We start from the raw sequence: 27,791 nt of genomic DNA, 5'->3' as shown, positions 1-27,791 counted from the left end.
TCAGAAGCATTTGATTCTCAATGATTCCATGCCCATCTACTTGCCCACTGGAAATGTGTGAACATGTCTTTGTTTCAGGGCTCCCTGTTATTAGAAAGCTCATCCATGGGAGAACAGCAGCAAAGGGGACACTCCTACCTCAGTAACTGGGAGAGGTGATGCTTAGCTTGTACATCTGACACCGACCGCTTTGTCTTCTCAAAGAAGGCATGTTGCACATCCGAGTCTGGGGAAATGGAGCCGTGTTCACTGCTGCTGCTGCCACCCGCTTGTTCGCCTTGGACAGGCAGAGGAAGGGATACACTCCTAGCGTAATCTAAGTGGCAAGAAACAGAGGGAAACAAAGAAATTAATCATTTAGATATGAACCCAGGAAAATAATTTAAGTTCCCACCAATTTAATGAGAATTTATTTAGTATCTACTATGTACGAGGCATTGTGCCCAGTACTAGAGATACAAAGACGAAAATGAAACATTTCCTGTCCTCAAGAAGCTTACATTCTTCTTGTAGGCTACAACATGTACAAAGATGAGTAAAATACAAAATTATAAGAAGTAACAGACAGAGAGAGGAGACTAGCAATTGGATGGATCTAGAAAAGGTCTCATGGGTGATAATTAAATCTACAGAAGCTGATGAAGTTACCACATGAGAAGGCGGCCCAAGACAAGAGCCCCTCCTGGCTGTCCTCATTAAGATGTTTACCAGCTTCAATGTCCTTCCTAGAATGTGGTACTTAGACTGAACTGAATACTCCAGATGAGCATGACCAAGGCAGAGTTTAATGGTACTATCGTTTTCTCCTCTAAGGACTCTATACCTCTATTAATTCAACCTAAGATGACATTAGCTATTTTCACTATCATATTATACTGTTAACTCTTATTGAATTAACGATCCACTAATAACCCTCAAAGTCTTTTTTTTTTTTAGGCAATTGGGGTTAAGTGACTTGCCCAAGGTCACAGCTAGTAAGTGTCAAGTGTCTGGTCTGAGGCCAGATTTGAACTCAGGACCTCCTGACTTCAGGGCCGGTGCTCTATCCACTGCGCCACCTAGCTGTCCCTTAAACCCTCAAAGTCTTTTGCACTGTTATCTGTCCAAGATTTTCATATTGTTTATTTGTGCCATTGACTTTTTGAACCCAAGTATAAAATTTTTCATTTATACTTATTAAATGTCATCTATCTCATCAGAAAAAAAAAGAAGAAAGAAAAGCTTCATATATGAGGTGGCACCTGAGATGTATTCTGAAGGACATTAGGGATTCTAAGAGGTAGAAGTGAGGAAGGTAGGCATTTCAGAAATGGGAGTCACCTGAGCAAAAGTGGAAGCTAGAATTTCATTTATAGGAAACAGCTAGAAGTCCAGTTTGACTGGAACATAGAGTATATGAAGCAGCATGATAAGAAATAAGACCAGAAAGGCCGAAGAAGACTGTTTTTATTTATATTCACAAACACAAACAGAGCTGGGCCTGGGAAAATACTTTGCTGATCAATTAATAAATATTTATTAAGTACCTACTATGTGCCAGGCACTGTGCTAAATGCTAGAGAAACAAAAAAGAGCAAGACAATCCCTGCCCTCAAGAAGCTTACAGTCTAATGGGGGAGACAACATACAAACAAATCTATACAAAGCAAGCTATATATACGATAAATAGGAAATAATTAACAGAAGAAAGGCACTAAATTGAAGAGTGAGAAAAGATTCCTGTAGAAAATGTGACTTACATGGAAGCCAGTAGACAAGAGTTTAGAAGAGAGAGCATTACAGGCTTGGCCACAGCCAGAAAAAATGGGCCAAAACAAATAAAATAATATATAAAATAATAATAAAGAAAAAATAGTGGAGACACAATCCCATTATGGAAAATAGAAATAATCTGCCTGATTGCCTCCCTTATAGAAATGCACCAAGAACAAATACAAGAAAGGCTGACTATGGAAATTAGATGTTGACAAATAGTCAAAAATCTTAATATTGTTGTGACTTTTGACTTCATTCCTCCAGATGAAAAAGAACCAGTGATTACTATTTGGAGGTTACTACTGGACCGTTTACCACTAGGTTAACCATGCTGGAAGCTATTTAAAAAGGGGTGCCTTCGTGGCCTGTGGTGGATCCAACCACAAGAGGAAGCAGCACTCTATCAGTGCACTCAGTGCATTCTTCAATCAAGGTCTGGCTCAGCAGATGGCCTGGAGGCTAGCTGGCCTCAAATATAAAACGCTAAATCCTGCATTTGTAAAAGAACCAAAGCTGCCCCCTTTAACCCAACTGGCCCTGGCTTTGTGGTCACAAATGAAAATGAAGCATGTTAATAAGGTAAGCTCATTTGTCTTTGTCTTCAAATTCTGCCCAAGGATGAATGCGCTTCTCTGTTATTAATGTCAAACATTCATTTGTTTAGATTTTCAGCAAACCCCAAACATGCTACCCCCAGCACTCCAGCATTCTAGCTCTGACACAAAAATGGAAGCATTATGTGAAGCTCCGCATTTAGGAGTCGTGGTGCAGCCCAGCCCCTGCTCATTCTTTGGCATGTCTTCTACTTTGAATTACAAAGTGGAGCCTGTGGGTGGCCTAATAATTCACACGATTTCTTTTTTTTTTAAAAAAATACAACACTTAACTGATATTCGGACTTGTCTTCATAGATAGGCACAACTCACCTGAAGGTCTGAAAGCAATTCGGTTTTTCTTGCCCTTGTTCACCTGCTTCAAGAACGTGTCCTTCAGCAGGTCAGAGGCTGTGACTCGTCTGTTCGGGTCAGGTTCAAAACAGAATAAAATGAAGGCTCTGGCTTCTGCTGATAGTGATTCTGGGATCTCTGGGTGTATCTTGAACATGCCCACCTATATTGGGGATAGAAGCAAAATATCTGTTTTAATAAGGCCTCTGATGAATTTAGGGTTTGCAATACTTTTAATTTCTTCTTTTTTAAGACAACTAACCACTATACTTCCAACCTCACTGGGGTACTACAATGGACATTATCATTCCCGTTACATGCTGCCAAGCTGCAGAGTATCCATCCCTCTTAGGTGCCTGGGACATAACAGGCACTTAATAAATGTTTGCTGATTGATATCCCCCCAATTACATTTTGATTCGGTTCTGATGACACTCTGGGGTGTTGCAGGTCAGAGGGTTTGACATCTCTGCCCTAAGCAACTCTCTAAAACTTTAAAGTTGCAGTGGACCCCCTCTGCATTAGTTGAGAAAGCCCCCTCCAGGGACTCTCTACATTGATGAAATCACGGGTCCCGGTCAAAGAACAATAATAAACCTAGGTAATGAACAAATTACCTAGTGCTAGGAAACCACTATGACACAACCTCAATTAAAAACACTGCTGAAGTGTCTAAGTGTCCTTAACAATAATTCTAGAGACATCAGAAGTAATTTCTCTCAATGAAGTTTAACAGGGGTAACCCTAGGTATGTGCTGAGTGCACACAGCCATACTCTCTTCTTTCTCCTTATTCTGTATTCTTCTCCAGGACAACAAATGTTTGGGAAATAAGAAAACTTTGACAACCCTCCCCTCTTGGGATTCTTGCACTGTTTCAGGTTTGCTCTATTAGCCTGGTTCATTCATTGAGTCTACATAAGCTAACTCCTCTGGGAAGTTTCTCTGGCTGATCCGCCATGGCTGGAAAGCTCTTCCTCTTCATCCCCAATTTCATCCCGAAGCTTTCCCTGGCTTCCTTCAAGTCCCAAATAAAATCCCATCTTTTACAAAAAGCCTTTCCTAACAGTGCCTTCCCTCTGTTAATTATTTCCTATTTATGCTGTACATAGCTTCTTGGCACATAACTTCTTTGTTCTCCTTGATCTATTAAAATGTTTGTGTTCGTTAAGTTCATAATAAAAATTTAAATATAACAAACACAAATTATCTATAAATATTATGAATTATACCTAATTAATAAACAAAATAATTGTACAATAATTTGCACAGATCACACTGACAAACAGTACTAGTTAGTCAGTAAGAAGTCAACAGTTTGTTTACCTAATCATTTTTAAAGTTCTACTGTATACTGATGAGCAACCTGGCCCCATGAGAAAAGGGCTGAGAGCTATCTGTTTACCCATAGCACTCTCTAGACTTCACCACCGTGTGTTAGCTACCTTTGCCCTGAGGTCCTTTTCCCACAGAAGGACTCTCCCTAGGCACTGGAGTGCTCTGCCCTGGATGCTCCTGTTCCATCCTCATCCCAAGTATCCACTGATTTCTGTCTGGACCAGACAAATGACTCACTGCGACTTTTTTTAGAGTCCTTCCCAGAAGCCACACTATAAGGAAGGGTTCTAGACCAGCCTTGCCTCACTCTTTGCCACCAGAGGTTATCTAACCCCTCCTATCCACTTTTCAGCTCCCTTTTATGTGTTTTTTTCCCCTATTATAATGTAAGCTCCATGAGGGAAGGGATTGTCTTCCTTTTTGCCTGCATTTGTATACCCATCCCTTAGCAGCCTGGCTAAGTCAGTGTCTGGCACATAACTTAATAAATGCTCATTGACATTTATTAGCAAGAGAGGTGGAGATTATTCACCATAAATGACAATCTCAGAGCTGTATACTGCAGATTCAAGGGTGGTTAAACAAATGCCCCCAAATCTAACCATACATCAGCAAGAAGATGCAATTAAAATTAAAAGAGTTCCAACATCCAGTTCTGGACTGACCCCAGGAGCCCCAGATGCTTTTGTTTGCATTTGGCATTGTTCTGTTGTCTACTAGATTCTGCTTCATATAAAATATGTCAATAGAGCAGATGTTCCCTTACTTCAAATTCCTGGTGCTATGGTAACCCAGAGATGTTGTTCCTAATGGCTATTCTTTGATTCCTACACTGAAGTTAATGCCTACAATCTCTATAGGCCTAGCATTAGGGTCATTTGGCATCCACATAATACTTTTCAAATTCACAGGACGACAAGATTTCTGACTTGGAAGGGATCTCAGCAGACAACCAGTCCAAATCATACTCCAAAAACAATCCCCACTACAGCACAACCAACCAATGTCCAGACAGAAGTCAGTGGATACTTGGGATGGCAATGGGACAGGAGCATCCAGGGCACAGCATTCCAGTGCCCAGGGAGAGACTACACCAGGGCAAGGAAGGGCCCCAAACCAAAAGTTGGGCGCCATGATGGGGATAAGTGCAAACAGTCAGTTGTATTGCCCACTACCAAGTTTTGGAGCACAGACTGAGGACCTGTGCAGAGGGGTGGCTCTGGGAAGGGAGGTCCTGGCTGGTGTACCAAGAAGCAGAATGGGGGATCAGTTCTAATAGGTAGCCCGGCCTTCAAAGGAATAAGCAGGGCAGGAATCCTAGACCAAAGGAGAGCCTATAGGTCTGCCACTCTGAACCAACCAAGTTTTCCAGAGGGCTGATAGGTGCTGCATCCAGACCTAAGCCAAGGTCATTAGCTTGCAGAGCTCAGACCAGGAAGGCAGCAATCAGATTTTGCCTTTGATTAGACCACTTTGGGAGCACTGAAAGCTTGTAGATCCCTGGCTTATCCCTGAGATACTGGAATAATACAACCACTCCATACCTCAAGAAAGCAGAGAAAGGATCAGATCAGACCTTCCCTCAGGAAATGCCTCAGAGTCCTGCCCTAACATTAAGCCTGAAGTCATGAAGTAAGCTGGAAAGATGAGAAAACAAACAAAAAAAAGATTCCCCAAATAAAGAGGGAAAGACAAGGGAAGCTCAAAACACAAACCCAGAAGAAGAGTATGGCGCTAAAACATCTATGAGCAAAGCCTCAGATTAAAACAGAGTTTGGGCACAAAATCCACTAGAATGCCTGGAAGAGATAAAAGCAAGAATTTTTTAAAATGAATTTTAGAAGTTTTTATAAATGAAATGAGAGTACTCGAGAAAAAAATTAGAAAAGAAATGTTGTTGTTCAGTCATATCCAATTCTTCATGATGACATTTGGGGGTTCCTTGACAAAGATATTGGAGTGGTTTGTCATTTCCTTCTCCAGCTCATTTGACAGATGAGGAAACTGAGGCAAACAGGATTAAGTGACTTGCCCTGGGTCACACAGCTAGTAAATGTCTGAGGCCAGATTTGAACTCATAAAGATGAAGCTTCCTGGCTCCAGGCCTGGCATGGTATCTACTGTGCCATCTAGCTACCTGGAAAAGAAATGAGAGCTATGGAAAAAAATAATTGGAAAGGGAAAAAAACTCCCTGAAAATTAGAATGAACCAAATAGAAGCCAACAACTCAAGAAGACAACTAAGAAATTTTAAAACAAAGTAAAAATGTTGAAAATATAGAAGAAAATACAAGGTATCTCATAGCAAAAACATCTGACTTAAAATAACATAGACTAAGGAGAAAAAAAAATTAAGAATCACTGGACTGTCTGAATTCCATGACCAAAAGAAAAAGCCTAGAAATCCGATTTCAAGAAATATTAAAAGAAAACTGCCTAGATCTCTTAGAAAGAGGGTCAAGTAGAAATAGAAAGAATCCACTGGTCACCTTCTGAATAAATGAAAACTCTCAGGTACATTGTAGCCAAAATTCAGAGCTTCTAGGCCAAAGAAAAATTACTGTCAGTAACCAGAAGGGATTCAAATATCAAGGAGCCACAGTCAAGATCATACAGTTTAGGGGCAGCTAGGTGGTGCAGTGGATAGAGCATCAGCCCTGGATTCAGGAGGACCTGAGTTCAAATCCGGCCTCAGATATATAACACTTACTAGCTGTGTGACCCTGGGCAGGTCACTTAACTCCATTGTGTAGCCAAAAAAAAAATTACACAGTTTAGCAGGCACCAATAAAAAGAACCAGAGAACCTTGACTGCAGTGTTCCAGAAAGCAAAGGATATGGGCTTATAGCTAAGCATTAGCTTACCCAGCAAAACTAAGTATATTTCTAAAGGAAAAAAAAACCAATGGATCTTTAATGAGATAGAGGACTTCCAAGCATTAATGATAAAAAGACCAGAGCTGAGTAGTAACTAAAGTTCAAACACAGGAGTTAAGAGAAACCTAAAAAGGTCACCATGAATGAAAAATTATAAAAGACTAAACAAACTACTTACATTCAAATATGGGGAAATGATATATGTGTACCCTGTGAACTCTATCATCCACACAGGACACACAGAAGGAATCTAATTAGATACCACCTGTGAGTGGTTCTATCATATCTTGATGATCTTGAGAATGGAAAGAGAGGGAAAAGAAATACACAGGAGGGGAAAGAAAAGGAAGATGAGGGAAAATTATCTCATATAATCAGGGTACACAAATAGACATCAATACAACAAGGAGGGAATAGAGGAGAGTAACAGACAGTTGAACCTTTCTCTCATCTGACCTGGTTAAAAGAAAGAAGAATACATACATACACACATACACACACACACACACACACACACACACACACACACACATACACACAGAATTGGGTACAGAAATACATTTCATTCAACAGGGAAATCAGAGGGAAAGGGGAAAAAGGGGAGGGAGAATTAAAGAGAGGACAGATTAAGGAAGGGATTAGTTCTAAGTAAAACAAACTCTTACTAAGGATGTACAAAAATATTTGTACCTTTTTTTCGGGGGTGGCAAAGAATGGGAATCTGATGGGGGTATTCATAAATTGGGTAATGGAAGAACAAGTTATGGTATAATAAATGTGATGGAATACTGTTGTACTATGAGAAATGACGGAGAGGGTTTCAGAGAAGAAATGTACGAACTGATGCCAAGTGAAGTGAACAGAACCCCAAGAACAATTTATACAATGATAAGAATACAGCAAAGGCAAAAAACTTTGAACGAATTAGGAACACCCATCACAGAGTAATGACCAACTCCAATTCCAGAGGACTAATGATGAAACATCTTGCCTACCTCTTGAGAGAAAGGTGAATGAGACAAATATAAATTTTGGAATGTGGAAATGTGTTGCTTTTCTTTTGTTCTCAATGAAGGGCAAGATTGAAGTGAGAGGCTTAGAAGGTGGATTTTTGCTAATTGAAACAATTTTTTTTAAATGATGAAAGGGATGGTTTCAGAAAAACCTGGGAAGACTTACATGAGCTGATATAGAGTAAAGTAAGCAGAACTAGTGCAACAATTTGTACAATAAAAACAATGTTGCAAATACAAACAACTTTGAAAGACTTAGGAACTCTGATCAATGACCATATCTCTAGAGCATTCATTATAAAACATGCTGCTCCCTTCTAGACAGAGAGAAGAGAGTCTCAGATTACAGACTGAGACTTTTTTTTGGACATGTCAACATGGCAATGTGTTTTGCTCAACTATACATGTTTGTAACATGAGTTTTATTTTTCTTGCTTTTTCAATGGAGGTGAGGGAGAAGTGAAGGAGGGAAAGATGACAGCTTTTCATGGATTGAAAAAATTAAATTTAAGAAAAGTTTCGGTTAGATGTATAATTCAACACTTTACTGAAAATTAGACTGAGACAGGAGAGAGGAGCTGAGCACAACAAACAATAACATTAATAGGGTCAATACTTTCTGCATGCATCAGAAACTTATTGGCATAATTAAAATTGTTGAAGAGCTGCAGAGCCAAGGCCCAGAGAGCAGAGGGATTAAAACTCTGTTGAAGAGGATTGTTCATATCTGGCAGGTTTTGCTATGTGTCTAATTTTAAATGACTGCTGACATACAGACCAAGCTACAGGACCTAGTAAAGCTGTAGGGGGAGGGAAGACAGCTAACTGGGGACTGAGTGTTGTTAGCTCAAGGCAATGAAGAGTAATAACCTGGGTAATCATATTATATAACTAACCTGTGGCCCCATTATCCACAATTTGGCTTTCTGAGATCCAACTAAGTTGGCTTTTCATGGGTGGTGGAAATGGGGCCAAGTGTCTAACAGACCACAGGGTGCTAACACACCTTCAGAATCCTTTCCAAGCCTTGCAGAGATACAGAATTGGGGTGTGTGTGTGTGTGTGTGTGTGTGTGTGTGTGTGTGTGTGTGTGTGTGTGCATGTGTGTGCGTGTGTGTTTAGTAGTTTTTTCTTCCTGACTTCAAGAACTGACTCTGTGGGATAGGGAGAGAAATGAAGATCTGACCTTAGAGGGATAGCTAACACTTACACAGCAGTAAAGATTCTGCCTCCTCATCGGCAAACCACAACACATGGTTAGCAAAACGCTCTGTTTGTGAAGATGGGTCACCCTCACAGGCAAAATCTGGTAAGCACTTTTTTTTTTAAGGTCTTTCAAAAAAGAAAAGCCCGTTGCCAAAAGGTCACCTAAGGTCCCAGCTACAAAAGCCAAAACAGGAAAATGCCCCTCCTCAAGATACAAAATACATCTAGCCTCTGGAACATACAATTGGTCCTTAAGCAAATCAAACCAATCTTACTTTAAACATAGCTGCTTGAGGTTCCCCGAGCTCATGAAATGGAGGCTTGCCTGTTGCCATTTCAATGATGGTACAGCCCAGGGACCAGATGTCAGCAGGGGCACCATATCCTCGAGGACCCTTATCAATGATCTCAGGTGCCATATATTGTAGAGTGCCTGGTTTAAGGGGAAAAAACAGTGAGGGAAGTCACACTTCTTATCCATCACAATAGTTTATTGAGTGCACTTGATAACATAAAACAGATATGTTTCCATTTCACTCCCCAAATAATGCTGCTTATGATACCATCCCTGAGACTTAAGAGCGTATGTGCTCCAACCTCTTCTTTGGCAGAAAGTCCCAACTGGGAATTCCTGGAAAGGAATCAAGATCAGAGACCAAGTCTAAAGTCCAAAAAAGTGAAACTACAGGAATATGGACATATAATAATAAATCATACTAGGACCAGTTAAAATTTGTCATTGAAAGACCATAATAAGGAGGAAGGTAGCTCTGGGGAGGGAGGGAGAGACAGAGACAGAAACAGGGACAGAGAGAGACAGAGACAGAGAGAAGGGGGGGGGTCAGCCATATTCCATCACCTATGGTTTTTGTTCCAATTGAGACCATTTCTCAATCAATTTAAAAATAAAGATCCATTTGCAGAAGGATGTAGGAACACATTTCAAAAGCTATATTCTATCCTGTAATGCTACCAATAAAACTTCTATTTCCTTTCTCTGATTTTCTCAGAAATCTAGTGGCTAGATTAGCATCTGGAAGACCTAGGTTTTGAGTCCTGCCTCAGATACACTACCTATGTGACCATGGGCAAGTTATTTAACCCCTTATTTCCCCAAGCTCTCTCAAAGTTGCAGTACAGTTGCTGATCTGTGTAGGTGAAAGGAGTTTTCACACTAGGAGTTTCCACAAACTTACAAAGGTCCAGACCACCTCCACACACATCTCCATCAAAAAAAAAAATTAGATCAGTGAGAACTCATAGAAAGAGAACTTCCAGACACTCCCAATTTATCCTGTAATATACCTAATTTGCACATAGATGTTTGCATGCTGTCTCCCTCATTAGTCTGTGAGCTTCTTGAGAACAAGGACGGTTTGTTTGGTTTTTTTTGCCTTTCTCTGTATCCCCAGCACTTAGGCTAGTGTCTGGCACATACGGGGCAGTTAATAATTGCTAGCTGACTGAAAGCATAACAAGGAACTGTTAATCAACTGAAGTGTTGAGTAAGACACAGTCTCATAAGGTTCTCTGCATTATTAAGAAATCCGTGAAACCTCAGGAAGGGGAACATAACTGTGACATAATATCCTTTGCAGGCTTAACAAAAGTCCCAATAACAAGAGTGAAAAGGTTTGGCCTAGAACACAATGCTCCCTCCAACTAATCCAAAATTAATTGATTACAGTCAGATTTTACAGGGTTATGCAATAAATGATAAAGAGCAGTTAAGCCAAACAGAAAGAACAAAGTGACCGTGGACAAAAAATATCCCACCTTGGGGCACTTTCTTTTACAATAATAACTATGGATGTGGGCATTAATGTTCGCTCTAGAGAAATGGTTTATATATGCAGACAGAGGCAATCTTAAGGGATTTTAAGCATCACCTGGGAGAAGTGATGGCAAAGGAAAAACAACCAAACCAGAAAGAAACAAAGAAAGACAAACAGACAGACAATATCGGCTATACAAGGATCAAGCAGTATGACTAGAGAGGGGGTAAAGTAACACTTCAAATAGATGTGCAAACTCATAGAATGTTTGTATGTAAGTGAAGATGCCAACTAATTTGCATCATAGGTGGGAGAGGAAGTGGGAAAACCCCAAATAGGGTCAGGAGAGTCAGAAAGGACTGAAACAACTGAATAACAATAAAGGGGGAGGATAGGAAGGGAAAGGAAGGGGAAGGGAATGAATCAGGATTTACATAGAGCCCATCATGCTCCAGGCACTGTGCTAAGCACTTCACACATATTATCTCATCGGACCTTCACAACAACCTTATGCGGGAGGTGCTATTATTATCTCCAGTGCACAGATGAGGAAATGCTAAAGTGAGGCAAGTGACTTGTCCAGGATCGCATGGCTAGGAAATGTCTGAGAATGAATTTGAACTTGGATCTTCCTGAGCACTTCCCAGCACTCTCTCCACTCCACCATCTAGCTACCTCAGGTGGTAGGGCTAAAGAACCTTAGACATCATTTAGCCTAACCTTTTGATTTCACAGATAATGCAGCTTGGGACCTCCAAAGGGGTTAAGTGACCCAAGGCTGCACAGCTAGTGACTGTCACACCCAGAATTAGATAAATACTTTCAGTCTGCTGCCCTTCAAAGGAATCCATTGGTCTATTCATTAGCACCACATAACACACCTTAGCTTTAGGATAATGCTGAAAAGTCATTTTCTTGTATTCCTTTTTTTTTTCCATAGGAAAATCATTCACTCAGAGCAGTCAAAAAGTATGCACGAGGGTGGAAGGAAACATACCCATGTGACTACTTCTAATAAATAGGAAAAGATGTTAATAGCAGGTTTAAATCTTTTCAGATATGCCTTGAGTGTGCAGAAGGAGTTCTGAGTCAGTTTACCTGCATCAAATGTAATAGTGCTACGTTGCTGCCACACTGGAGCCCAGATCATCCAGTCAAGTTTGCTTTCCTCTGACTCCCTTCCAAAGCTTTAAAATCAAGGACTTTGTAAGCTCCCTGAATTACATTTCTTTTTAAAAATATTTCATTGATGCTTTTTTTTAATATTAGTGTTACTGCTCAATGACTATTCCATCCTAACATGCCCAACAAAATGCTCCTGCTAACAAATAAGTTTTATTGTTAAATTGCTTTAGTCATGTCCGACTCATTGTAGCCCCATTTGAAATACCATAAAGAAAAATAAATCAACACATTGGCCATATCTAAAAACATGTACTTCATTTCCCACCTGTTCGCAACCGTTTCTTTGCCAATAAACAGGAGATTTGTTTCACCATCCGTCATCCTCTGCCATCCAGACTGGTCACTGCATCGATAGAGTCTGAGGTCTTTCACCATTGTTTGCTAAATTATGTTTCCCTTGAAACCCATACCATGTGCGGGTACAACGGAAAAAGCATCGATTTTGTCATTGCGGTCCTTTTATAACTTTTCACATGGCTATTTTACAACTGGGTTGAACAATAAATCTTTATTTAAGTTATGCAAAGCACAGTCAAAGGATCTGGATTCAAATCCTGACTCCACTACTTACTTTCGATGTTACCTTTAGCAAGTCAATTTACATCTCAGTGCCCCAGTTCTGTCATTTGTCAAATACAGAGTTAAAATGAATTGATCTGTAAGGTTCCTTAAGGTTCTAGATATATGATCAAGTATTTGCCCTCAGTTACATTTCCTAAGTGCTTGTATCTCAGACTGTAGGTGAAAGCCAGTGAGGAGATTACAATCTAATAGATGTCCCAGGAAAAATGCATGAAAAGGATAATCAGAATGAATCATGCTACCTATCTTCAAGCAGAGAGGTGATGGACTCAGGCCTTCAGCCCTCAGATTCTGATATTCTGTTAAAAAAAAAGTCTACAGCAAGTCGTTCAAAATTGTGGCTAATTCAGTCATACATAGCAATTCCCCAGATACCTACCTGCTTTATTCTATTATTTAAAAAAAATTGGGGAGATGCTCTTCAATTGGGGAATGGCTGAACAAACTGTGGTATTTGATTGTGATGGAATATCACCGTGCTATAAGAAATGATGAGCATAATGATCTTAGAAAGACATGGATAGACTTACACTAAATAATAAGAGGAAAATGAGCAAAACCATGAGAACATTGTATACAGTAACAGCAATATTGTTTTAAAAACAACTCTGAGTGAATGTCATTTGGACTATTACAAATATCTAAATTAACGCTAAGGACATATGAAAGAAGACGCTATCTGCATCCAGAGAAAGAATTGATAAATAGAAGTATGTATAGGATAATTTTACATATATAAACAAATTTCTGTCTAATAATAGTAGGGTGGGGATGGGGAGGGAAGAAAAAATGTAAAAAAAAAAAGAAATTCATGATAACTTTATTATATATTTAAAAGGAATAGCAAGTTACACATAATAGATTTGTAGTTTCATATGCAACCATCTTTTTTATTATATTATGTTATGAAAATATTTATTTTATTCCATAAATCAAAAATAAAATAAATAATTAAAAAACTGACTTCCCAAAGTTCCATGTTTTGAACTGGAACCAAGCAGGCAATGCTCTTCATAACCTACCAGGAAGGAAAAATCTGAGCAGGCTTTAAGGACAAGGTTCCCATTAGCCAGTTATTATAATAGTCTAAACCAGGAAACAGCAGTAAACTGAAAACTAGTCTTGGCTTTGTCAGTAACTAGATATGTGACTGAGAGCAAGGCTATTAATTGCTCTAGGCCTTAGACAGAGAACAGGATTTAGAATTAAAAAGACTTGAATGCCTCAGACACTTACTAGCTGTGTGATCTTAGGCAAGGCATTTAAATGCTCTGTGCCTCAGTGTTCTTGTGTGTAAAATGAAGATAATATCACCTACCACACAGGGTAGTTGTGAGGATCAAATGTGATAACACATGTAAAGCCCTTTGCAAAGCTTTAAAGTGCTATATAAATGCTAGCAATTATAATTGTAATACTTTTATTATTTCTATAATACCATTACTAAATAAGGAATTTGGACCAGCCACCCTCCAAGGTCACTTTCAACCCCGACATTCTATAAGTTTTTGTTCCATATACATCCTGTGTGTTTAGCAGAAGAAATGTTATCAATATGCTTTTTATACAACTATTTTATGATCAGGTAAAATAATAAATCTTTACTTAGTTACAGACAGCATTGCTTTCAAAGGACCTGAATTTCATAAATGTTATTGTTATGACATAACTACAAAGCACTTAATTTTTTAAAAAAGCCTTAGATGTTTCATTAATTTTCCTTCATGGAGTAAAGGTCACCCTGGGTTTAAAAGGCTCTGCCAACTGAATACAACCTCTGGAAGGCTGTATCAAGTTCAGGTCTGGCAGTGGACAGAATGTCTGCTGCCCAAAGACTGGCCTAGCTCAGTCTGGACAGGCTTAGTACCAGAAGAATGGCCAGTGGTGATGAAACTTTCCAGCCACAGTCAGTCACAGAAGAGTCTCCTAAGACGTAGAGGGTCTATGCTCTGCTTTAGACTATACACACTGATGAAATCATGAACTTCTGAAATACTAAGAGTCTTCTCGTTGTCTTAACTTTAGGTTATCTACCGAACCCCTTTCTCTCAGTGCTTATATTCTTCATTGGTGCATGCATGGAAGAAGAAATCCACTCTCTCAAAATACTCAGAATAACACACATCCCAAAAGGAACTGGGGGAAAAACAATTATTACAAAACACCAAAGGCCAGAAAAAATGTTGGGAACGTTAATTAGGCTTATATTATTAGATTTTTTTTAAATTATAGAATAAAGCAGGTAGATATCTGGGGAATTGCTATGTATGACTGAATTAGCCACAGTTTTGAACGACTTGCTGTAGACTTTTTTTTAACAGAATATCAGAATCTGAGGGCTGAAGGCGACCCTCAAAAGTCACAAAGCTTGACTTGCTCTTCCTGGACAAGAATTTATAATAATAATAATAATAATAATAACAACAACAATAACAATATAGCTAGCATTTATATTGCACTTGTTATGTGCCAGGCACTGTGCTAAGTGCTTTAGAAATATTATCTTGAACTCAGAACCTTGTAAAAATGAATGCTAAAAATTGTCTACATATAATTGGGAAAAAAACTATTTAAAAAAAAGAAATATTATCTCATTTGAGCCTCACAACTGCCCTGGGAGGTAGGTGCTATTATTATCCCCATTTGTAAAATATAAAATTTGTAAATTTGTAAAATTTTTGTTAAAAAGTACTGAGAAAACTGAGTCGAAGAGAAGTTAAGTGATTTGTCTATGGTCACACAGCTACTGAGTGTCTGATGCTGGATTTTAATTCAAGTTTTCTTGACCCAAGCCTAGTATTCTATCCACTGAATCACTTGCTGTACAATTATATCTAATCTACATCATACCAATTAAGGCATTATACAGTCTTTGCTTAAAAGTGCCCATGGGAACCCACCAAGGCAGCTCTTCTCACTTCTGGAGAGCCCCAATTATTAACTCTTAAGGAATTATTTGTTAGATTGTTTGACTATAATTTTATTCACACAAAGAATTCCTAGATAGGAAACTCTCTCTTAACCAATGCCTATGGACATATGTTCTGCAATTTACATTCTCAGAGAATTAGTTGCCAGTGGCACAGACAACTCAAGTGACTTGTCCAGGGTCACACAATCAGTACATGTCAGTCAGGATTTGAACCTAAGACTTCCCATCACTGAGGCCAGTTCATGATGCCTCTGTAAGAAGTTTATAGAGGGAGACACTGGACCTGTGATTTCATTTGTATAGGGAACTCCCAGGACCTGCTCTGAAGCTTCTAATCTTAGAGAGCTGTCTAGACTCAAGTCAAGTCAACAAACCTTTACAAAGTCCCTACTATGTGCCAGGCACTGTGTTTAGTGCTGGGAATACAAAGAGAGGCAAAAACAGTCCCTGGCTTTAAGGAGCTTACAATCTAATGGGGAGAGAGAAAATTCAAGCAACTATGTGCAAACAAGATATATGCAAGATGAATTGGAGATAATCTTGGAGGGAAGGCACTAAAGGAAGACCACAGAAGGTTTCTGTCAGAAGGTAGGATTTTAGCTGAGACCTGAAGGAAGCCAGAGCAATGAGAAGTAAAGAAACTGACTGAGTCACACAGCCAAGATGCGTAACAGTTAGGGCTTGAGCTCATATCTTTCCTAGATCCAAGGCCATGTGTCTAACCACTACACCAATGCTGCCTCCCAGGAAGTTTACAGGGACCACTATTTGCTACACAGTATACATATTGCCCAAAGACTGAGAACACTCTCATAAAATCTCAATGTCAACAAAACAAAAGCTGAAGAGGAAGAAAATCAGGCAATCAGCACACAGCCCATGACCATGTGACAGACTGAGTTACAAGGCAAAATGGGAACAGGGCTTGTTTTATAAAACAAACCATCCACATGAAACATCACTCTACCTACTCTTTTTCCAGAAAGCCTACTTAGTTTCTATGCACGAAGATATTACCAAACAGTGACATCTGCTCATTTGACTTTCACATCCTTATCACAGATGAAACCAAGGTACCAGAGCCTTCTAGAGAAGCCTGGATTGGTTCTACCCACCCGTGAAGGTCTCTGTGCACGGATTCACTCCCGCGAGTCGTTTGGAAGTCCCAAAGTCAGAAATCTTCACCACTCCACTATAAGTATTTACTAAAACATTATCACCCTGAAAATAAGAAGAAACAGGCATCCATAAGTGAACTCAGATCCCCATGCTTCTTTCACAAGTTTCTGGGAAGACAGGAAATAGAATGGTGGGGGCAGTTACAACAGAGGCAGATGATGAGTGATATTTTGTTGGGTGTGTAGGTGAGTATGAATGAATGTGTGTGTGTGTGTGTGTGTGTGTGTGTGTGTGTGTGTGTGTGTGTGTGTGTGTGAGAGAGAGAGAGAGAGAGAGAGAGAGAGAGAGAGAGAGAGAGAGAGAGAGAGAGAGAGAGAGAGAGAGAGATAAGCTCACAACAAGTATTCTTGCCAGCTCCTATTATTAGAGGAAGAGAATGAAACTTTAATAACCCTGGGGAGGGGAGAGACAAGCCAAAGTACCTTTATATCCCTATGAACTATCTGGTTTTCATGGAGATATTTAAGGCCCTCCAATATCTGCTTGGTATAAAATTTTATTGTAGGTTCTTTCATTGGGCCCCATTTTGATCTCAGAAGGGCAGAAAGACTTCCTGGAAGAGATAAAGCAGAGAATACATTCAATTTGTATGCTAAACACATTTAATATTCCCCTCTCTACCAGCGGCCAGTTGGCTGTGAAGTGAAGACAGCATACTTTTTATCCAGATTAATTTCCCCTAGGCTGTTTTTATTTATCATTGGCAGCAATTCTGTAAGAGCAATTAATGAGCTGTGCACTGTGCCTAATAAAAATGTATTTGCAAAAAGTTAGTCGTAGATTAGCATGGATTCACCCATTTATTCATTCAATTAAAAGAATGTATTAAGTGTTTATTCTCTGCTAGGTGCTGAGGAAGATTCAAAGTTTAAATAAGACTGAGATTTCAACAAGCTGACAGTTTATGTCAATTTAGCCACTGTCAAAAGAGAACTAATGTAACTAAGAAATATAGCATATATTTAGAGCTGGAAGCCAAATACAGCCTATATTTAGAAGTCACGGGATATCAGGGACCTAGTTTAAAGATCTAGAAATGGAAGATATAGGCCATCTAGTACAAAGTCTTCCTTTTACAGAGTAGGTAGTACAGGCCAGTTATACTGACCTGGCCAAAGTCATGGAAGTACTAAGTGGCAGGGGCAGGATTTGACCTCAGATCCTCTTTCAAAGTCTGTACTTTTCCCCTCTATTACACATTCCTTCTTTCCTTTCTTCTCTTTCATTCTTTCTTTCTTTCTTTTTTGTCTTTCTTCAAGATCAGAAAAGTCAATGCTTTTCACATATAAGACTTTTCAGTAATGTGGTATGATGTTCATTTGAATCTTAGCTCATCACTTACTGCCTGCGTGACATAGGGTGAATTGCTTTCCCTCTTTGGGCCTCCCTTTCCTCATCTAAATGGCAGGGTTGAACTAGTCAGTTAGTCAGTCAATCAATAAACATTTATAAAACACCTCCTTCGGGCCAGACGCTGCGCTAAGTGCCAAAGACACAAAGAAAAGTAAAAGACAGTTCCTGCCCTCAAGGAGCTCTCAGTCTAATGAGGAACTCACTAGTTGTTAAGTCATTTCAGTCATGTCCAACTCTTCGTGACCCCATTAGGAAAGATACTAGAGTTATTTTCCATTTCCTTTTCCAGCTCATTTTACAGATGAGGAAACTGAGGCAAGCAGGGCTGACTCGTCCAGGATGACACAGCTAGAACATGTCTGAGGCTGGATTGTCTTCCTGATTCCAGGCCTAGCACTCTATCCACTGTACCACCTAGCTGCCCCCAAAGAACTCACTAGATTACTTCTAAGATCCCTTCCAGCTCAAAATCTGTGATTCTAAATATAGCTCACGATCATCACAATCTGTAATTCTAATGACAGTAATTGCTGGTGTTTGTACAGCATTTCAAGGTACACAGCATATTCTTTACATCAATCCCATAATGTAGATAGTACAAATGTTATCTTTACTAATAAAAAACTGAAGGCTCAGAGGTTAAATGACTTGCCCATTGTGATATAGTTATTATTGTTAAAGGTAATAATTATTTCACATATACACATACACACACACACACACACACACACATATATGTATGTATATGTGTGTGTATGTATGTCAGCTATGTTGTAGTGTAGAGCACTGGACCTGGAGTCAAGAAGGCCTGAATTCAAATCTAGCTTCAGACATTTATAGTTGTATGACTCCAGACAAGCTAGTTAACCTTCTTGCCTCAGTTTCCTCATCTGTAAAATGGGGATAATAATAACACATACATCCAGGATTGCTAGGGTAGCTAGGTGATACAGTTGCTAGAGGGCCAGGCCTGGAGTCAAGAAGACTCATTTTTGTCAGTTCAAATCTAGCCCCATACACTTAGTGTGACCCTGGCCAAGTCACTTAACTCTGCCTCAGTTTCCTCATCTGTAAAATGAGCCACAGAAGGAAATGGCAAACCACCCCAGTATCTTTGCTGAGAAAACCCCAAATGGGGTCATGGAGAGTCAGACACAACTGAAACTATGAAACAACAACCAGGTTTCATAGTTTCGGGGTTGTTGTGAGAATCAAATGAGATAATAATGGTAAAGCACTTGGCACATAGTAAGCGCTATATAAATGTTAGCTACCAGCCATTATTCTGATACACAGCTCTTTAAGGTTTGCAAAACACTTTATATCATCTGATTTGAACCTCACAACAACCCTGGAAGAAGGTGCTCTATTATTATTCCCATTTTACAGATGAGGAAACTGAGGGAAAGGTCAACTGACCTAATAAGCCTCAGAACTGGGATTGAAACCCAGAACTCCTGTCTCCAAGTCTAGTCCTCCTCCCACTAAATTTAGTTTATAGTACCCCTTATATAGGACTTTGCTGTGACAAAACACTTTCAGACCTATCTGATTCTTACAACAGTCCTATGAAGTGGCTGGCACTCCAAGAATTATTATACCCATTTTACAGATGAGGAATCTGTATCTCATCTCAGCTCAAGTAACTTGGCCAATGTCATATAAGTAAGTTCATGAGTCAGGACTGAAACCCAAATCTTCTAGCTCAAAGTCCAGTGAGTCTTCCTTGCTCAATCCTGGTGCTCACCAACTGGACAGCCCCAGGGCATAGGAGGAGAGGTCTTGACCTGGAGTTAGGCCACAGAGGTTCCAATCCCATTTCCTCCACTTAGTCTGTTATAACAATGAGAAACATTGCTGAGACTCAGTTGCCTCATCTACAAACAGGGATTTGTGCTGTAACATTTGTAACTAATATAACCTTTGTGCCATCTTCCACATAGGATTATTGTGAGAAAATGTGTTCTGTAAACAAGAGCAATGTAAATTATAATTATTAAGCCCACATACCAAGCATCAAATAAAACCTGAAAAATTCAAACATCTGATGGCATGCAAAAGGTTTGTGCTTTGCCAACCAAAGAGCCAGATATTTAACTGATTTTTCTTTTTGCTTTCTTTTTGCTTTTTTTTTTTGGTTAGGCAATCAAGGTTAAGTGACTTGCCCAGAGTCACACTGAGGCCAGATTTGAACTTAGGTTCTCCTGACTGCAAGGATGGAGCTCTATCCACTGCACCACCTAGCTGCCCCTCAACTGATTTTTTAAAACATTTTTATGGACATGTCTGCCACTAAAGTAGTTCTGTTTTCACGCCCACCAAAATGGACAGAACTATTCTTCAACCTTAGGTTATTTTCTAAAAATCCTTCGTATCCCAGTCATAAAGTTCCCCTATTCCCTCAAACCAAACTTCAAATCAGAAAATATGCCTCCAATGATCCCATGATCTACAAAAAAAGACATACTACTGGGCTTCATAAACCTCATCCATAAAATGAGCTGGAGAATGAATGAAAAATCACGAAGCAGAGAGGAGATAGAAAAATGTTTTATTTCTGCATTTCACAGCATAGGAACAGTAATGCAAAGTCACAAACCTCCAGGCACCTGCTCCATAAAGATTTTAATGTAGCCATCTTCTGAAACAGAGCCTAGATATTGGACAATGTTGCGATGTTTCAAATACTTGTGCAGGGCTATCTCTTCATGTAAAGGCTGAGAGTACCTATGATGATGATGATAATGATGACAGAAATGTTAATAGCATTTATATAGCACTTTAAAGTTTTGCAAAGCACTTACAAATACTTTTTCATTTTATCCTCACAATCTAAGAGGTAGGTTATTATTGCCATTTTACAGATAAGGAACTGAGGAAGACAGAGGTTAAGTGACTTGCTCAGGGCCACCCAGCTAGTATCTGAATGAGGTCAATATACTCTACCCACCAGAGTGCCAAGAGAGAAACAGGGAATCATTGACCCTTGAGAGTTGAAAGTCACTTTTTGGTGTTGTTGAGTCATTTCACTCGTGTCTGACTCTCCCTAACTCCATTTTGGGTTTCTTGGCAAAGATAAATGAGATGAGGAAACTGAGGCTGACAGGTACAAATGATTTGCCCAGGGCCACACAGCTAGGAGGTGTCTGAGGCCATATTTGCACACAGGAAGATGAAATTTCCTGATTGCAAGCCCAGTGCCCTATCCACTGTGTCAGTGTTAAGTAAGGTGAATTTTAGTATGTGCAATTAGATAATTGTTCCCATGAATTATGGCTGAAAACAACTTCTGCCATGCAGTTATAGCAGAGACATAGAGGGGTGACATAACGTGATATTTACTACATGTGCTAGGCCATGAAGCTATTGCTAAAGTTTGAGCTTAATGCTGGCAAGATGCCTTCTTTGTCCGTTGCCCTAGAAAGCAAGTGGGCACTAGTAAGGAGAAAACCCATTCCGGGATTTCGGTTATGCATAGACGAATGCATATACCTGTCTTGATTGGCCCCCACTGAGGCTTTGGGGGAATCTGTGTGCTTGCCTCCAGTGGCCCCCATTGAGGCTAAGGGGATCGATAAGGAGTCGTAGCTCCTACTATTCTTACCCACCCCTGTCAGAATTGTGATTGGGGAATGCTGTAGGAGTTAGAGTTCCATTATCTGCAAACACTCTCTTGAGAAGACTATACTAGAATAAAGTAAGCTTCCTTAACCCCTCTGAAGCTTCCTTCCTGTTTGACCAGATCAAAAGTGAACCTTTGCTAGAGCACCTGTTATTGTTAGGAGCCCTCCTGTGTTCTCCTGCCCAACAAATAGTGTTACCTATGTGTTTACATGTGAAACATATATATATGCCTATATACACATAACATTTCAGATATAAAAAAAGATTCATCTAAAAATAGTATGGAGTTCCATTCTATTTCAGGGTATATACCTTGTTAAGTGGTCTCATGTTTCTGAATTCACTATTTCAAATTATAATTACATAAAATATGGCCATTGGTTCCACCCACTGGAAAATACAGTATAAGTTTGAATTATACAGCCACTCTACTGGATTCATTATTTGCACTGACTGAGACTTGGCCTTATTAGAATCACTTTTTAAACAGTATAATTATTTTTCTTTTTTGACTGGCCCTGTTATTTTATCAGCTATAAGATGCTCCAAGGAGGAAATCCCCTCTATCAATGCAGATCAACACCTCTGCAGCTAATGAATTCTCTCAGAGAGTTGCCTGGAGAACTAAGGGACTGAGAGGTTTGCCCAAGCTTACATTCTTATCAGCCTATCAACCACAGGACTAGAACACAGGTCTTTGAGGCCAGTGTTGTATCACTATGCAGACTACCTCTAATTTTCTTAACTGTGAAATGTTACAACTCAAATGTCACTTAGATACCTTACAACATTCCGATCTATTTGAATTGCTTTTCCTCCCACAAAATTTTAGACAACACAAATATCCATGTTGGTAATAATTATTCCTTACCTGTCTGAGCCACCTAAACTACCAGTCATTGTCTTGGAGATGCCATCCATGAGACGGCTACAATGTGACTCATTTACCTACTGTCTCTCTCAGGTATCTCTTTGATAGCTATTCGAACTTGGTTGCTAAGATCTCTCCCGGCATATACAATTCCATACGTGCCTTTCCCCAGGACCACTTTTTCACCATTCTCATCATAATCATATTCATACTGGGGGGAAAAAACAGGGAGACAGAGAAACACAGTGCTTCATGCAAAAACTTCTTTTAATATCAAAATAAAAAAAGATAATCAGCAATTATGGCTTTTAAATTTATATTTCATATATATACATATATATGTAAAGACACAAACATAAAGAAACAAAGTGTTATTTGAGAACAATACTACCACTAATTTCTTAGATACTTAATTTTTAATTATATAATTATTCCAAAGGCATGGAATTTCTAGCCATTATTTACACACATATCTATTACTTTATTCTGTAAGTGAACTTGTAATTTTACAGGTATAATTTTTATCAATTTTAGAACATGAAAGGTATTGTGGTAAAGGCAAATACACAAAGAAATATGCTACAAGGGAGAAGATTAGTAAGTTGAAAATACATCTCAGAGATGATAGAGAGATAGATGATAGATGGATGGAGAAAGGAAGGAAGGAGAGGGAGGGAAAGAGAGGGAGAAAGGGAGTGGGAGAAGGGGAGAGGGAGAAGGGGAGAGAAAGAGGGAAAGGGAGAAGGAGAGAGACATAGAGAGAGGTTCCTATCACTGATGTATGCAGTTACATGAACTCTGATGAATTTGAAATCTAGAACTTTCTAAAAAGAGCTTCCATCTTATTAATTTTTTTATCTCAAATAGCCATTTATTTATCTTTCTAGTATAGCCCAGAATTCATTTTAAAAAATTATTTTAGCTACTGTGGATATTCCCTCCACAGGTGCAGATCACAACCCCCTCTAGCTTAAATAGTCTTTCTGAGTTACTGTGGCTAAAAAATTCATTGTCTGGCAGCCACCCCTCTAGTAAGTCCTTCCAAACTTTGCATCACAAACCTCAAGTCCATCACAGTACCCTGCTTAGAGTCTTTCTGGCTTGGTACAATTTGCCATACTTTGAGCTCCAATCAGAAAGGGTTTAGAGAAATCAGGGTCATCTCCATGAGGTACTGAAAAGTGCTTCAGGGAAAGGCTTAATTAATATGTATCATTTTTTAAAACTTCTCCTAAAGCAACCCAGAGGTATAGCTTCAATACGACTTGAAAGCACAGTAAAACTTCATTAATTATAAATAAATGGAGCTGGGAAGATGGGTTTAAATTACTGGTAAATCTGGTTAATTATACAATAGTTCCAAATACATACAAGTAATGTGAAAAACAGGCCAATTTAGTGTTGCCAAGGAAAAGTCTCTACTGAGCTGATTTCTGAATAGATGAAAACTCTTTATATCTGGTAGCTAAAGGAGATTTAAGAATGCTTGAAAAGATCTGCTTTAAATTGCCTAACCATGCCCCCTTATAATCTTCCACATTTAGCTTATCAAAGACTTTATTCCATTCAATTAAGAACATGACGCTGGAAGAGATATAAAGATTTTTAAAGACCCAGTCCACATCCTAATGGAGTTAATAATCTAGCTTTTAAAAACTACATATGGGCACAGCTAGGTGGAGCAGCAAATAGAGCACCAGCCCTGGAGTCAGGAGGACCTGAGTTCAAATCCAGACTCAGACACATAACAGTTACTAGCTGTGTGACTCTGGACAAGTCACTTAATCCTAATTGCCTCACCAAAAAAAAAAAAATTACATATGTATAGACAAATTACTTATTATATTTTCCAAGGTACTAGGTAGTTTGAAGGATCACAAAGCTAGGGCTAGAAGGGACCCCAGAGGCCACTGAGTCCAACCCTATTGATGGGGTGGTGGAACTTGGACCCCAAAAAGCCCTAAGACCATGTCTAAGTAATCCAGACCCACCATCCCTCCCCATGAAAGAATTCTCTCCTTCTTACAGGCACAAACAGGGTTGACCCCATAATTCCTCAGACAAAAGCTGTCTCAGGGGTGCCTACCTAAGGACCATGCTCTGGCAAGCCTTCTATCTTGCCCCCTCAACAAGGTTATCTCTGTTGATTCCCCGAGTTTTCCCATCCATTCCAGCAGCCCAGCATCCAGACAACTTGCATATGCTGACCACTCCCATATGCTGACCACTCCCTAATCCCACTCCACATCACCTAATTAGCATACTTGGCATCCTCTCACTGCTCCTTTTCCATATAAGCTTTAGTATCACCCTCATCAGGTTGCAAGTTCCCTAAGAGCCCTTGCCTGCTTCTATTGGAGTCACAATAAACTTTGCCACTTGATTGGAAGATGGTTTGAGCGCATGAATTCATTCCAGGCAACTCTGCTTTGTACCCTGACATTCTGGGGTCCCAGCACCCCTAAAACATTCAGCACCCCCTAAACCGCATCACTATTATTCTACAGATGAGGAATATGAGGCTTGGAGAGGTTAAGTGAGTTGCCCAAGGTCACACAGCTATCAAGGATCTGAGGTGGACCTTGACCTCAGGTCCTTCTGACTCCAAGTACAGCTCTCAATCCATGATGCCAAAATGCTTTAAGATTCTTTCAAACATATTTTGGGGAAAGGTTTGAGAAATATGATATAGGTTTCATTTCATGTGTATGTCTAGGTGGAGGGCATTCTGGTTGGATACAGAAGATGTAAACCAGGCTGGATGGCAAGAGACCAGAGTAGGAATTATAGGTACTGACTCATAGGCCACAGCATAGGAAGTTTAAAGGATTTTACACTAGTTCCTGGTTTGGGTCCTTAGAAAGTGGCCCTTGGGGCCAAATAGAAGGGTTCCCCACTGGACATGAGGGATATTACAGAAAACATGAAGCTCTGGGTTTTCATCCAAAGTTAATGTCTCAGAGCAGCTCTTTTTCTCTGGTCATCTGCCCAGATTTCCCATGAAGTAAGCCTGGACTAGACTATTCTTTCTAATTTCCCTTTCCTTTCAGTCTTTCTTGTGAAGCTTTTCTTTGTTGACAAAAGGATTACTCATTTCATTCTGTAGCTAGTCTATGAAGAACTAAGGTATGAGACTATTGGTGTGTCCCACACAGGTAAACTTAGACCCAGTCCAAATTGTCACACATTTTGACTTCATGATATGCAGAATATACTGCAATGACATGTTGAGGAAAGACTATTCTTTATAACAATAGCTATATTATTTATTACTGTTCTAATTTTTAAAAATTGTAAACCATTTTATGTGAAAAGCAATAGTAAAATTCATTGTACTCTTCATTAATCATCAAAAACAACAAAGAATTTTATTTAAGTTCAATCAGAGGACGAAAATGGAGAAAGTATTGTCAGAATTCTCAATTCTTATTCATAGCCTTTCATCTCTAATGACACAAGACTCACCTCTAATGTGTCGCCATCAATCTCCCCTTCTAATTCCACCGTGCAGCCCACCACATCCGTTATAATCTCTTTGACTAAAGAGCAAAACCTGGAAACAACAAATGTCACCGAAAAATGCATAAATTTATGATAACTGTATTCCCCCATCTTCACCTTCACACTTTTGTTAAATTCATCACAGGTGAATGAGCAGCAACAGAGGGTGATGCTTGGAATTTGGGGGTCAGGTGGGGGAAGGAAAAGTCTCTTCTCTGAATGGCAAATGTTTGGAGTTTGGGGGTGACCAGCTAACTATACTTTTTACCTGACAGTTTTTTAATCTTACCTAAATGGCAACATAGAGACTGGAGCATTAAAAAAAGAACCAAAATGTGAAATTTAGAAATGAAAATAAGGAAAACAAATACATACTAACACATGAATTAATTGAACAATAAAAAATATTTGTTAAATAGCCTTATTATACATTCTTTATATAAATAATCATAATTCTCCACCCCAGAAGTCTTCAGAGGAAAAATTTTTGTGAGGAATAATTTTCATTTCCTTAAAGCTTGAGACTACCATGGAAAATGGTGGTGATAAGGAATATTTACAGTAAAGTCCCTAAATGAAGCCGGAGAAAGGCACTAGGTTTTCAACTTTTTCTGTGTCATAGATACCTTTAGCAGTATAGTGAAATTATTCTCAAAAAGGTTAAACAGAGACCCTTTCTCAAAATGATATTTTTAAATGCATACAAGAAAACACATAGGATTGCTAAGGAAACTAATTATATCAAAATACAATCAATAAAATACATATTTTTTTTTTAATTCACAAGACAGGTTAAGAATCTCTGTGCTAAAAAGACATGGTAGGAATTCAGAGAAACATGGTAAGAGTTTAATGAACTGATATTTAAAGCAAAGATGTAGCAGCTAGGAGGTGCAGTGGAAAGAGTAACAAGCCTGGGGTCAGGAGGATCTGAGTTCAAATACAGCCTCAAACACTAGCTATGTGACCTTGGGCAAATCACTTAACCCTGTTTGCTTCAATTTCCTCATCTGTAAAATGAGCTGGTAAGGCAGCTAGGTGGCGCAGTGGACAGATCACGTGCCCTGGAGTCAAGAGGACCTGAGTTCAAATGCAACCTCAGACATTTACTAGCTGTGTGACCCTGGGCAAGTCACTTAACCCCATTGCTTAGCCCCCCCCCAAAAAAAAGGCAAAATATCTGGGGAGAGAAAATGCAAACTACTCCGGAATCTTTGCCAAGAAAACCCCAAATGGGATCACGAAGAGCCAGACATGACTGAATAACAATAACAACAAAAATAAAGCAAAAAGAGCAGAGCTAGGAGAACAATATACATAGTCACTACAATAACACAAATGAAACAACACTAAAAAAAAAAAGCAAAATTAATTGCAATGACCCATCTGGACCCAGAGTAGAAATGATAAAATACACCTCTCTTCTCAGGAGAGAGTTAAGGAACTACGGGACAGCAATGTTGCACATGCTGTCAAACTAGTCAGTTTTGTTTAGCTGTTGTAGGTTTTGATGTTTCTTTCATTGTTGTTGTTAAAAGGGAGAAATCAGGAAACTATCAAGAAACCTTTTTTTAAAAAGAAAATGGGAAAAAAAGGCATGGTAGCAATGAGTTTAATAACCAACCTGATATTACTGCTTTGAGATCTGGGGAGC

At 39.2% G+C, this 27,791-nt stretch overlaps 1 protein-coding gene across 3 annotated transcripts in view; it reads right to left on the bottom strand.

The window, feature by feature from the left end:
- MAP3K15 (mitogen-activated protein kinase kinase kinase 15) overlaps positions 1-27,791 on the bottom strand; it is a 153,395-nt gene that overhangs the window by 28,791 nt on the left and 96,813 nt on the right. For all 3 annotated transcript variants that reach the window (XR_002325190.2, XM_020989936.2, XM_020989935.2), the window contains exons 14-21: positions 26,102-26,189; positions 22,714-22,847; positions 20,741-20,868; positions 17,211-17,341; positions 16,725-16,830; positions 9,411-9,568; positions 2,682-2,865; positions 139-316 (exon numbers count right to left, since the gene is read on the bottom strand). Coding sequence is in view for 2 of the 3 variants with exons in the window: in XM_020989936.2 (XP_020845595.1) it covers positions 139-316; positions 2,682-2,865; positions 9,411-9,568; positions 16,725-16,830; positions 17,211-17,341; positions 20,741-20,868; positions 22,714-22,847; positions 26,102-26,189 (1,107 nt within the window). In the remaining variant the exon portion in view is untranslated. The remainder of the gene's footprint in view (positions 1-138; positions 317-2,681; positions 2,866-9,410; positions 9,569-16,724; positions 16,831-17,210; positions 17,342-20,740; positions 20,869-22,713; positions 22,848-26,101; positions 26,190-27,791) is intronic.

The sequence above is a fragment of the Phascolarctos cinereus genome, unplaced genomic scaffold, assembly GCF_003287225.1.
Source record: "Phascolarctos cinereus isolate Bilbo 61053 unplaced genomic scaffold, phaCin_HiC Scaffold_726;HRSCAF=1367, whole genome shotgun sequence".
Classification (NCBI taxonomy): domain Eukaryota; kingdom Metazoa; phylum Chordata; class Mammalia; order Diprotodontia; family Phascolarctidae; genus Phascolarctos; species Phascolarctos cinereus.
The sequence above is the reverse complement of the archived record's forward strand: the minus strand, read 5'-3'. Positions and strand labels throughout refer to the sequence as shown.